Source organism: Staurois parvus, unplaced genomic scaffold (genome assembly GCF_062004578.1).
Source record: "Staurois parvus isolate SC_StPar_1 unplaced genomic scaffold, SC_StPar_1.0 ptg000264l, whole genome shotgun sequence".
In the NCBI taxonomy this organism is placed as follows: Eukaryota; Metazoa; Chordata; class Amphibia; order Anura; family Ranidae; genus Staurois; species Staurois parvus.
Window position 1 is genome coordinate 9,023,767 of NW_028318060.1, and position 13,547 is coordinate 9,037,313.

The window sequence follows — 13,547 nt, forward strand, 5'->3', positions numbered from 1 at the left end:
TCAATTTACGCAGCACTTTACATACATATTGTACATTCCCATCAGTCCCTAACCCTCAAGGGACATACAATCTAAGGTCCCTAACTCACATTCATACATACTAGGGACAATTTGGACAGGAATCAATTCACCTAACAGCATGTCTTTGGAGTGTGGGAGGAAACCAGAGTACCCAGAGGAAACCCACGCAGACACAGGGAGAACATGCAAACTCCATGCAGGAGGTGCCATGGTCAGGAATTGAACCCATGACCCATTTACTGCAAGGCAGACATGCTAACCATTAAGCCACTGTTCACAGCACATAAAAGATTACACGTAAACCAATTCATTTACACCTTATTGGGATTTTTTTTTTTTAGCAAAGACATGTCGCAGAATACATTTTGATGTAATTTTATAACAAAACGTGATTTTTAAATTTTTTTTACTGAACATGTTTAAATAGCAAAAAGTCAAAAATATTGTTTTTTTTATAGCGCAAAAAATAAAAATCGCACATGCGATCAGATACCACCAAAAGAAAGCTCAATTTGTGGGAAAAAAGGACTTAAATTTCATTTGGCTGCAGTGTTGCATGACCGCACAATTGCCAGTTAAAGTAATGCAGCGCTATAACGTAAAAAAATGGCCTGGTCAGGAAGGGGGGTAAATCCTCAGGAAGGGCAAGTGGTTAAATACCACCAAAAGAAAGCTCTATTTGTGTACAAAATTGATAGCAATTTCAAATGGGTAGTGGTGCATGACCACGCAATTTTCATTCAAAGTGCGACAGCGCTGATAATTGGCTTGGGCAGGAAGGGAGTGAAAGTGTCTGGTATAGAGGTGGGTGATATTCTAACCCAGGGGCGGACTGACAACTCATGGGGTCCCCGGGCAATAGGGGATCATGGGGCCCCTGTGTCCTTGCCCAAACTCAGAAAAGCCTATGAAAAAGGTACCAGGGGCATCTCATGGGGCCCCCTACTGACCCCGGGCAGTGCCCGAGTTTCCAAATGGTCAGTCCACCCCTGTTCTAACCACAATGCGTTTCTCTACCTGTAAAGTGAGAGTAATGGATAGGAAGGAGCTGTCTGATAGGTAAGTCCTGCTTGGTGTAACATGTATAGTGGTGATGCAAAGGAAGGAATAGCCCCAGTCCCTGCTCCCCCTCCCCAGCACAAGGCAGATACCTCTCCTGCCTGATCGCTGGCAGACCCATGGGATTCATGTGTGCTACTGAAAGCCTGAAGCCCTGTGCATTGTCTCCTCCTGCAGGCACTAAGTCTTTCCTTGTTATAGGATATAGTTAGTCGTTATTCCTGTGACACCTTCCACCAATGGTGATCTATAGAAACAGAGCCATCTCATGAAGCAGGCAACGCTCAGCCCTCCTCTGCAGAGCTCTCAGCAGCCAGTACACGCTGGAACAGCCCCGGAAATGGCAACAAGCTCCTCCCACCCAGCGCCCATTGTTCGCCCGCAGTGGGGGGTTTAGTGCTGATTACGGGAGGTCGGGAACTCGGAGCTCATTGTTGTTCGAGATGTCTGACTGGGAGGAAGACGAGGAGGAGTTGAAGGCTCGTACCACCGGCAAGCTATGGCAGGGCTATTCCAGCCAGGGGTCTTTTCGTTCTGGAGGAAGGGGGTCGGAGTCCCGGAACTGGCAGAGGAACGACGGTGAAAATCGAAAGCAATGGCGGAAGGATGAGGGTAGAGGGCTCCGCTCGGAGAGAGGTCAGGGGAGCTCTGGCACATGGAGCCGGGAATTTCGAAGGAGAGATCCCCAGGCAGGCTTCAGGGGGGAACCCGCATGTTTTTGGCTGAAGAGCTCGGTGATTGGCCAAGTGATCGGTGAGTAGACATAATGTGATGTAGGCCCAGGCCTATAGGCCTGGCCACGTGCTTTGTAACCATGAAGCCCATATCCATCCTATATGTTAAATGGATGGCATTGGGGCTCATTGTCTCAGCATTGGTCAGTGCAGGCTGAAGGCTAGGAGACATACAAAACAATTGCTCTTTGTTAGTGATGTGATCTGGTGTGTTTTGAATCAATTCCAAACCTGCCTGAGCGATTGCTGGGCTTCAGAGGCATTCCCCACCCCGCAGCCACATATTTCAGGGATGTGCAATTCCTATGCCCGGGACATACAGCGTGGGGCAAGAGGGTCTCTCTTATATGCGGGCATGCAGCAGGAATTGGAGCCAATGGTTGCCTCTCTTGTAAAAGCTATCCAAGCAGCTAACTAGCCACTGGATTGTTTTTACAAGCAGTGAGAGGGAATATTCTCCCCCTTCTGCGAGCTGTTCTATCCCCCTAGGATACCCAGTTGACCATCTGGTGTTTTTGCTCTATGATATTGAAAACCGAAAAAGTGTTGAGCATACATCACTTCCGCTTTCCATGGATGTAAATGGCGCCATTTTTAAAATTGGAAAGCATTTGATCACGCCAATCTTGTGTGATCAGATGCTTTTAAGGGCAGAGGAGGGATCTGGGGTCTTATGGTGCCCAGATCTCTCGATATAGAGCACCAATCAATGCCTATTGCTGTTATAAGTGATGTTTACATTTCTTGTGACGGCAATAAAAGTGATCAAAGAAAAAAGAAAGCAACACGGTTCAAATATATTAAAAAATGTTTTAAAGCAACCCCCCTCCATCCAAAGGTGAACGCATGCATCGGTCCATATGTGATGCATCCCCAAGAATGCGTTGACCTTGTGCCGGTTGCCCCATGCATGTGAGGTATCGCCGCAAACGTCAGCTCAAGGGCAGTAATTCTAGCACCAGACTTCCTCCTGTAAATCTAAGGTAGTAATCTGTAAAGACTTTCAAAGCATTGTGTATGGATAGTAAAATGTATGTTGTTTGTTGCTGCTGCATTGCCATGCACAATTTTAAAGCGTGATGTTTGGTATCTATTTACTCAGAGTAACATCACCTTTTTATATTTTACCCAAAAATTGGGTTTAGTATTTTTTTTTTTTTTGGATTCTAATTAATAAAAGTGTATTTTCTCCCCCCAAAAAAATCACGTTTAGAAAAAGTGCTGCACACATACTGTATTACATAAAAGAAAATGGAAAACCACCATTTTATTCTCTAGGGCCTCTGCTTTAAAAAAAAAAACACAAGCCACCAAAATATATATATATATATATTTGGGGGTTCTAAGAAATATTATAGCAGTTTAAGTCGCCATACAGCTCCTTCTGTTTTTAAAAGTCCCAGACATTCTTAAAAGCGCCTTTTTTGCCTAATAAAATCATCCTTTTGTATTTTCCATCTTCTTCTTCTTTTTTTTTTTTTTTTTTTTTTTTTTTTTTATAGCAACCGGACAAGCAGATTGTCATGAGGGACAAGTAGATTTTGAACCTTGGTTTAGTCCATGGACAAGTAGTTTTTTAAAAAAAAAGGCCACACCCCTGATATTTACACATACATGCAGCTGTAGGATGGGGAATGCTTCCGCCACCTATGCTTGACTGTCAATTAGACAGCTTCCTGGCCCAAGTGGGTTTTGGTTCTGAATATGCCTGAGCGTACCCTGTAGACATCGTCCATGTGCACCATGTCTACTGTTTTATGCAGTGCACTGAAATTTTGGTTGCCAAATTGTTTTGTCAGAAACAGCCCTTTCTGCATTTGCTGATATAAAAATACTGAAAATACTGCCATCCAGTGTCCTTTGCCTGGTGCAATGATCCTTTAGCCGTGCAATAGCAGAAGAGAGAGTATGTGTAGCTGTGGCAGCTTGGTTTCGCCCTGCTCCATCTTCACCAGGGATAAATGTGTGTTGCAATATGTGACAGCAATAAAATCTTAAGTTTAAAAATACACAAAGTTAAACAAAAAATTGAGCCTCCCCACCCCCACATGCAGACATTTCTGTTTCTGGCCAGGTACATTCTGAATTTTTGGTATCGGTTTTTGGACCAGAATTTTCATTTCAGTGCACCACTACAATGCAGCTCACATCACGGCATATGATCGTGATGCAGCTTGTTCTAACTATTGTTTTTGTAATTTTAAAGTATTACTAAAGGCAAAACTTTTTTTTCTTTCGTTTTGGATAGAGTACAGAGGGATTAAGTTCCTTGTTAGCTGTTATTGCTGTCTGTGCCCCTGTTAGAGCTGATTCACACATGTGCGATGTGGATTTAGTGACAGTTTACATATATGTGAATTGGACGTGGTTTGAACCACATGCAATCTGCATGACATGTGGAAAAACATGTACACAGAACATGGAAATGCAATTATTTTAGTAAATATAAACTGCTAAATTCCTTTTCTCATAAGCAGTCTTGTGGCTTCTATCAGTGTCAAGAAGAGCAATGGTTTTAGCTTGTAGGAAGAGCTTTATTTGTGCTCTAGGAGGAGGCAGAACCCCTGACCTCATTCTGGACAGTGCTGATTGATCTAGTGCTAATCGCATGCACCCTCCCCAGAAAAAAAAAACTCTTTAGCAGTATACACCAAACTGAGCATGTGCAGAGGGTCTCCACACAATATGTCTTATTGGGTGATAAGTATGGGGCACTGGAAGAAGGGAGCATCAGAAAAGTTAGGAGCAAACAGCATTTTTACACAATGCAGAGGATTACCCCTTAGGTTTCACAGTGAGTATAACAAGCATACTTTACTGCATTTACTAACTGATTTTCCTGTTGTGGGTTTAGTAACACTTTAAAAATTTTTTTTTTAAAACTGTCTCACTTTTTGACGCAGTGCTTCCTGAATTTTCGTTTTCTGTACCAGAATTTTCATTTCAGTGCACCACCAAAAATAATGCATTTATTATTTTTTCCTCTAAGGGCCCTGGAAAGTATTGCACCTGTGATCAGTGTATCAGGGGTGCAAGTCCAAACTCATGCTGACAAGCCCTGCAGCCTTTAGCCCATACCTGCGTACAGGTTGTTTGTTTACAAGCCGCAGGACTTGTAAATGAACCAAGCCCACTCATCAGTGACCCCGCAGTTTATTCAGAATTACAAGCCATTAGCCACAAAGGCTGACAGTACTTGTAGTTCAAGTCATTCACAGGGAACTGTGAATGCATGAAGCGGCCATATGGCTGAGCCCCTTACAACTGCATTACTTTCAAATAGAGACAACAAGCGCCAGAAGAAGATCCCTGCTCACTTTCACTGGGAGGTGGGGGAGATACTGCAGGTGCTGGAACATGTTCCAAAAAAGCAAACTAATCCTTTACCCACCTCCCGGCCGTTGTATGTAAACGGCCGGGCGGTGGCAGTGCAGGGTCGGGTGGCTGTTTATAAACGGCCTCCCCACCCCCTGCTTGTGCGTGCTCCTTGGGAGCATACAGCACCGCAAACTGATGCCCACTGTGTCCTCCAGTCATAGTGGAACACAGATGGTCGTATGGGACCTCTTTGCGAGATCGCGATCATGTGATCACTGATTGGCCAATCAGTGATAACATGCAGAGTAGTAAGCAAGATATCACATCTGACATCATTGCTTAGTATGTGAAATCTGAATGATCACAGAGGTCACATGGTACAAGGCTATTCACAACAGCCTTGTACCATGTAACCAATCACAGCTCGCACAGTAGTTCTCAGTGGCTGCAAGAATGCAACCAGAGAGGAGAAATGATTGCTTTTACAGCCTTTATGGGTGGAAAAGCAATCAGTGTAAAAAAAAAAAATCTTCATCACCCCCCACAAGTAGTACAGTGTCAAAAAAAGTTTAAATTATAATTTTTGGTTATAAACGAGTTTGGGTTTTTTTTTTTTTTTTTTAACTAAAAAGATAACAGAATACATTTTGGCTAAGATTTATAATGAAATATTTGCAAAATTTTATAAGAAAAGCACTTTTTTCAGAATGTTTGGACTTTTTCATTTACATAGCTAAAAAAATAAAAATCCCAGTGGTGAGTAAATACCACCAAAATAAAGCTTTATCTTTTTTCAGAAAAATGCTAAAAAAAATCATATGGACAGTGTTGCATGACCGTGCAATTGTCATTCAAAGTGTGCTAGCACTGAAAGCTGAAAATTGGCAGGGACAGGAAGGGGGTAAAAGTGTCCAGACTTGAAGTGGTTAACCACTTGTCCTCCAGAGGATTTACCCCCCCACCTTCCTGACCAGGCCATTTTTTGCGTTACGGCGCTGCATTACTTTAACTGACATTTGTGCGGTCATGCAATGCTGCACCCAAACAAAAAAACAATAATTTTGAGAAAAGAATATTTTTGACATTTTGCTATTAACCTCCGTGACGGTATTCCTGAGTGTAGCTCGGGGTAAAGTTTCAGTACCAAAAGCGGTAACCCCGAGCTACACTTGGGCTTACCATGCGGCGCTGCTCCGGGATCTGTTCTTCACTTACCTTGTCCTGCGTTCCCGCGATGTCCCTCCTGCAGTGTCCCCGGCAATGTAATCCGGTGGATGCCGGCATCTGTCATCTGTGTTCCGTCCCCTGCGAGCGTCAGGACATACGGGGGTGGAACGGCGGGAAATTTGAAAATGACAAAAAGTGACATTCACTAAATACACTAAAATCACATAGTAAAACATTACTGTATCAAACCATTTCACATACATTTTGTCCCTAGTGCTTTGTTCTGTGCCCTGCATCTTTAAAATTGCCATCAAACAAGAAATCAGCCCAGCCAGACCTCCGGAAATCCTCAGCAGATCCTCTCCTGTGTCTCAAATAGAGATTTCCAGGATCCAAAATGGCTGCTCGATCACCTGGTGTTTGATGGTAATTTTAAAGATGAAGATATATGTAAGCACATAAAGTATATTCTGTTTAAGTTTTTACGGAATTACACTATTGTGGTTTCATTTATGGTGGGCATCATTTGGAGACTGATGTGGAGAGGAGTATAATACTGTGGCTGGAGGAAGATCCCTCTGGAGGAACTTATTATATATCCGTACCCTGCCTGGAGGATTACTAAGCTTGTGTTTATATATTTTTTTGGTAAGGGTATCTATTTTGCACACTCTAGAAGTGGATATGTTTTTCAGTTTTTTATCACTAGATTGTTTCACGGGCACGTGTTTACACATCTATTCACTTTACCATATAGTGATCATGAGTGTTTTTGTGTGAATCACATGCATTACGGAATGAATAATTAAGTTAAGGATAATACACTGCGTTTTTTTTTTTTTTTTTTTCTTCAAAAATTACATTGGAAGCTATCTTCACCTGGAGGTTGATTTTGAGATTTTGAATGACTTTGATATTTTGAAGGACTAATTTTTTATTATTTTGGGACTTGTGTGTTTTTTGTTTTGAGCACTTACTATGTTTGTATTTATACTTGGGATACTAAGCATATTTCATAAAATTATCACACTTTTTGGGGTTTAAAGTGTTTATATGCGTTTCGGGGAAGTTTGTGAATAAGGGAAGGGTACACCATATTTGATTGTCATTATTTTGCACTAGGGGGGTTTATTTGTATTTATATTTGGGATACTAAGCATACTTCATAAGATTAGTACACTTTTTGGGGTTTAAAGTGTTTATATGCGTTTTTGGGGAAGTTTGTGAATAAGGGAAGGGTACACTGTATTTAATTGTCAGTGTAAATTAATTGGTTTATGTGAAAGGTATAGCATTTACAAATGCCTATAGATATAGATATAGATAGAGATATATATATATATATATATATATATGGATTTTTTTCTTTATTTTTACTAGTAATATCAGCGACTTATAGCAGGACTGCAGCGGGCATTCTGACACTGGGGGGAACTGACTTGGTGACATCCCCGGTGACACCAATACAGTGATCAGTGCTAATAAAAAGCACTGACACTACTAATGGCACTAATGGGGGTTAACATGTGGGGCGATCAAAGGGTTAACTGTGTGCTGTTTTACTTGGTCCTGTGTCTGTGTGCTTCACTGTAAGCACACTGCTCTGCATGGCTGTGCTGTGCACAGCCATGCAAAGCAGTGTGCTGGAGCTGACAAGGAGAACTGTTTTGCTTACTAACCGTTTTCCCCGTCGCAGATGCTTGGCAACCACCGGCCAGGACCCAGTGATTGATGGCTGTGAAAGGCGGCATGGTTAGGGCACGCACTCCCCCTACCCAGAAATGCGAAATCACGTGTATACATATGTGATTGTGTGCATCTGTGCTACCTTGTAGCAGTACTTCTGCTATAGAGTGGACGGGATGCGGTTAAATAAAGTGTGTGGATGGATCCATCAACACTGTCATGTTAGAAAGAAATGCATTTTTATTGCAGTGACAAAGTACATTACGCAAAACACTTTTTTTGTGAGTTTCTGTTGACTGTAATGTAGCATGTTTTTAAAGATTTGCAGAAAAGCAGCAAGCAGGATTTAAAAAAAAAAAATGCACCATTCAGATAGGAACGATTCCTGCATTATAAGGCCTTGGTCACATGGCTGATTACTTGCATGCCCTGTGCAGGGCCATGTTTTGCTGGCATGGGAATACAGAGGTGTTGTACTAGGGAAAGTTTTTAATGCAAAAGTTGACAGTTCCAGTAGTTAACCCTGCCATTTTTTTTTTCATCAAGGCCTTCACAGCTTCTGTACAGGATAATTCCATGTTCATGGACCTGCCAAGAGGCTGGAGTCCCTCTGTAATACCCCCCCCCCCCCCCCCCTTTTTAGTAGGCTGTGTCAGGTAAGCTGCAGTTGTTTTTCTTAGAGTTTCAGAGCATTGCAGTTTGAACAAAGCATATGGTGTGAGGTCCTACTTCCATCCCAGTGGAGGTTTCAGTTTAAAATCAGATCCCTTAGCAGTGGCCTTGTGCTATTGCTTGAAAAACTTGGTGGCCAACTCCTTGGTTGAACTGCTTTTATACTCCCATTATAAAGACTAAAAATCCTGTGTCGTGTACTGTACTTAAAGTAACTGATTTTTCTGGTAAGTCAAAAATTCTACTTGAGTAGTCTTTCTTGACTAGAAATGAGAGCATCTCGCCTCCAAGTAGGATACACAAGAATACCACAAACTAACACTTGTCATGCAGGATCATAACTGTTTTATACTACCGTATTTTCCAGCGTATAAGACGACTGGGCGTATAAGACGACCCCCTACTTTTCCTGCTAAAATGTAGTGTTTGGGCTATACTCGCCGTATAAGACTACCCCTCTTCCAATGCACACCAGTGGGAGGAATAGTGCCCCATCATCGGTGCCAGTGGGAGGAATAGTGCCCCATCATCGGTGCCAGTGGGAGGAATAGTGCCCCATCGTCGGTGCCGGTGGGAGGAATAGTGCCCCATCGTCGGTGCCGGTGGGAGGAATAGTGCCCCATCGTCGGTGCCGGTGGGAGGGATAGTGCCCCATCGTCGGTGCCGGTGGGAGGGATAGTGCCCCATCGTCGGTGCCGGTGGGAGGGATAGTGCCCCATCGTCGGTGCCGGTGGGAGGGATAGTGCCCCATCGTCGGTGCCGGTGGGAGGGATAGTGCCCCATCGTCGGTGCCGGTGGGAGGGATAGTGCCCCATCGTCGGTGCCGGTGGGAGGGATAGTGCCCCATCGTCGGTGCCGGTGGGAGGGATAGTGCCCCATCGTCGGTGCCGGTGGGAGGGATAGTGCCCCATCGTCGGTGCCGGTGGGAGGGATAGTGCCCCATCGTCGGTGCCGGTGGGAGGGATAGTGCCCCATCGTCGGTGCCGGTGGGAGGGATAGTGCCCCATCGTCGGTGCCGGTGGGAGGGATAGTGCCCCATCGTCGGTGCCGGTGGGAGGGATAGTGCCCCATCGTCGGTGCCGGTGGGAGGGATAGTGCCCCATCGTCGGTGCCGGTGGGAGGGATAGTGCCCCATCGTCGGTGCCGGTGGGAGGGATAGTGCCCCATCGTCGGTGCCGGTGGGGGGGGGGGGGGGGAGTGGAATAGTGCCCCATCGGCGGTGCCGGTGGGGGGGGGGGGGGGGAGTGGAATAGTGCCCCATCGGCGGTGTCAGAGGGAGGAATAGTGCCCCATCGTTGGTGTCAGTGACACCAATGATGGGGCACTATTCCTCCCACTGACACCAATTACACTTGCTGACCCCTGTTCTAGTATGGTGCTGCTGCAGCCATCATATGTGGTTGCAGCAGCACCTCTACACGGCACACTTACCGGCCGCTCCTTCACTCGATTTTTGCGGGGCCGCTCGGCTCCGTCCCCTCGCTGGTGATTGGCCGCCTGTGTGCCTTTCCTGAGCTACAGTTCTGGCGGCCAATCACCGGTGAGGAGGCGGAGCCGAGCAGCAGCACGAACATCCAGTGGCCGAACTGAAGGAGCAGCCGCGCTTCCTGGACTGGATCGTCGTGGGACCGGAGCCAGGTAAGAAACAGCAGCCCCTGCCCACCCCTGTACTTAGTATCCCTTCCGTTGGAGGGGCGGCGGCACTGCCCCCCTAAAAAGTGTCAGTATGCCGTATACCGGCGTATAAGATTACCCCCGACTTTTGAGAAGATTTTCAAGGGGTAAAAGTCGTCTTATACGCAATAGCAACCTCCATATTACTATCCCCCAGGTTTGTGTTAGAGAGTGTATCAATGAGACTGATGCATATCAGACTTGAGTTTTATACTGATAACAATTGTCTGTTGCAGGTCGTGGAGGATCCAAAATAAAAGAGCTAGAAGAAGTATCTGGTTCAAAAATAAAGGTAACTATATTTCTACGCAGTATAATTACTTTGCATAAAAATGCCACATTCTGCTCAAGAATGAACTGTTCAGGTGTTTTAAAATAATCAGTACACATGGACCAACCATCACAGATGCACCACATCTCCAAACTTAAAGCACAGAACTTAGTAATGGGCAGTGGGACATTTCAGTTGCTACTTCAACCACATTCGCACACAGACATTTTTAAATCAATGTAAAAACTTTCAATTATATATTAACAGGGATGAAATCCTATCGCTCGAAGCCTGGGGCATGCAGTTCCAGGTGCCTGGCAGGTGGTCTTCTACATTTAGCTCCTGCTGCTTCCGGTCTACCCATCAGCCAAGCTTGGAATGGGCACCCCATCTTACCTGTCATTCTCTCCTGTCTATGCCAAGTCATGTCATATAGGGGCAGACATTCATGATTGGATGTGACAGTCCTAGATTAGGCAGATCTAGTCTCCAAATGTCAGCCCTGTCTAATAGCACAGGAGTCTCTGAAAAAGTATCTAGCATCCCATAATTAAAAAGCCCTTGCTGGAACCCACCACCCTGAACAACTTAAGACCCATCTCCCTGCTCCCGTTTACCTCTAAACTCTTAGAACGCGTAGTCTACAATCGCCTGAGCTTCTACCTCACTGACAACAACCTTCTTGACCCTTTACAGTCTGGCTTTCACTCACTACACTCCACTAAAACTGCCCTACTAAAACTCACTAATGATGTACTAACTGCTAAAACTAATGGCCACTACTCCATACTCTTACTACTTGACCTCTCTGCGGCTTTTGATACAGTTGACCATCCCCTCCTCCTCAAAACTCCACTCTCTTCGCCTCCAAGACTCTACTCTCTCCTGGTTCTCCTACTACTCTGCCTCCTCCTCTCTACTTCCTCTTTGTAGGGGTCCCTCAAGGTTCCGTTCTTGGACCCCTACTCTTCATCTACACCTCCTCCCTTGGTCATTTGATAAACTCCCAAGGATTTAAGTACCATCTCTATGCTGATGACACACAAATCTATCTTTCTACACCTCACCCCTTCAGTCTCCTCTCGCATTACTAACCTACTAAGTGACATATCGGCATAGATGTCACTCCACTTCCTCAAACTCAATCTTTCTAAAACTGAGCCCTTTGTATTCCCTCCAGCCCTGACTTCTCCATCAAGATCAATAACACAATCATCAGTCCCTCCCCTCATACCAGGGTACTAGGTGTAATCCTAGACTCCCATCTGTCTTTTCAGTCCCAAATCAAATCGCTGTCCAAATCTTGTAGACTTTACCTCCACAACATCTCCAAGATACGCCCGTTCTTAACCTCGGAAACCACTAAGCAACTTATTCACTCCCTTGTTATCTCTCGCCTTGACTATTGTAACTCCCTCCTCATTGGCCTACCAGGCTATCCCCTCTTCAGTCTATCATGAATGCTGCTGCCATACTCATCCACCTTACTAACCGTTCTGTATCTGCCACCCCTCTCTGCCAATTCCTCCACTGGCTTCCCATTGCCCAACAGATAAAATTCAAAACATTAACAATAAACATATAAAGCCGTTTACAACTCTGCCCCAAATTACATCACCGATCTTGTCTCCAAATACCACCCAAACCGTACTCTCCGCTCCTCACAAGACCTCCTACTCTCTAGCTCTGTTGTCTCCTCCTGCCATGCTCGTCTCCAGAGCTTCCCCCATCCTCTGGAACTCTAACCCAATTTATCAGACTATCGCCTACTCTGCTCACTTTTAGACGATCTCTGAAAACCTATCTCTTCAGGGAAGCCTATCCTGCCCTCCGCTAATAATGGAATCTCCTACTCTTCCTACCAGGCCATTCCCCACAGTTACTACCTTTTGTACCACTAGCCCCGCCATCCTAGATTGTAATCTCCGGGGAGCAGGGCCCTCCTATCCCTCCTTGTATTGAACTGTATTGTTGCTGTATTGTCTCCCGTTATATTGTAAAGCGCTGAGCAAACTGTTGGCGCTATATAAATCCTGTATAATAACCAAACCCACTTAAATGTAACGTTTGCAGTTGCAGGGCAAATTACAACTGATTTGTGTTTTTGAACACCCTGACTTTTCTTTGGTCACCTGAAAAGTGTTCCGGGTTGGCACTCAAGGTTCTGGTGGTGGCATTAACTACAGCAGGTATTGTTGGTTGACAATCCCCTGAAGTGGAAGCAGGTGCTGGTGATGACTGAGATGGCACACAGGTTCTGAATATAACCTTCAAGGTAGAAGTAACAGCTGTGGAGTTTTTGAGGCTTGTGTGAGGGCTGCCATTTGTTGGCATAAAGTCTCTAGTGAAGAAGTATCACAGACATAGTTCAGATATGGCGGGATGTTAGGGAGGCAGAGAGACATAGTCAGGAAGCTAGAGCCGAGGTCATACATGACCAGACTGGAAGAGGAGACGTATTCAGGAGTCATGTCAGGGTCGTACATGGATAGCCAGTAGTAGCAGAAGCAAAATCTGGAGACAAGCTTTGTCAAGCACAGAGGATCAAGCAGGAGCAAAGCCAAATAGCAGGCTTAGGTCACGATCAGGAGGGAGTCAGAGGGATATAAAAGAACAAGCTGAGATGGCAATGGGTTGTCAAGCAGCAGCATGATCAGGAAGCACAAGAACCTGGAAGGAACCTGCAGAACATCCAGCAATCTGCACACTTCAGGGCCTCCTTTTTAAATAGGCAGCTTGGCACTAGTTTTGGGACTGGACTTGTACAGGTGTGCGCCAATGCATTTTGGCACACACAGATGTACCGACATGTCAGTGCACACCAATTACTGGCCAGAGTCCGTGTAAGAGCATGGAGGAGTGCTAGTTCCCTGACCATAAGCATTTTGCTGCCTGCCAACCCCCATTAGTGCTCAATTCTGTTGAAATATCCCCTAGGTTAGGTT

At 45.1% G+C, this 13,547-nt stretch overlaps 1 protein-coding gene across 1 annotated transcript in view; it reads left to right on the forward strand.

Moving 5' to 3' along the window:
• The first annotated feature begins 1,523 nt into the window (after window positions 1-1,523).
• DDX43 (DEAD-box helicase 43) overlaps window positions 1,524-13,547 on the forward strand; it is a 75,205-nt gene continuing 63,181 nt past the window's right edge. Inside the window, exons 1-2 of the mRNA XM_089681305.1 lie at window positions 1,524-1,833; window positions 10,568-10,623. Coding sequence (XP_089537431.1) covers window positions 1,524-1,833; window positions 10,568-10,623 — 366 coding nt within the window. The remainder of the gene's footprint in view (window positions 1,834-10,567; window positions 10,624-13,547) is intronic.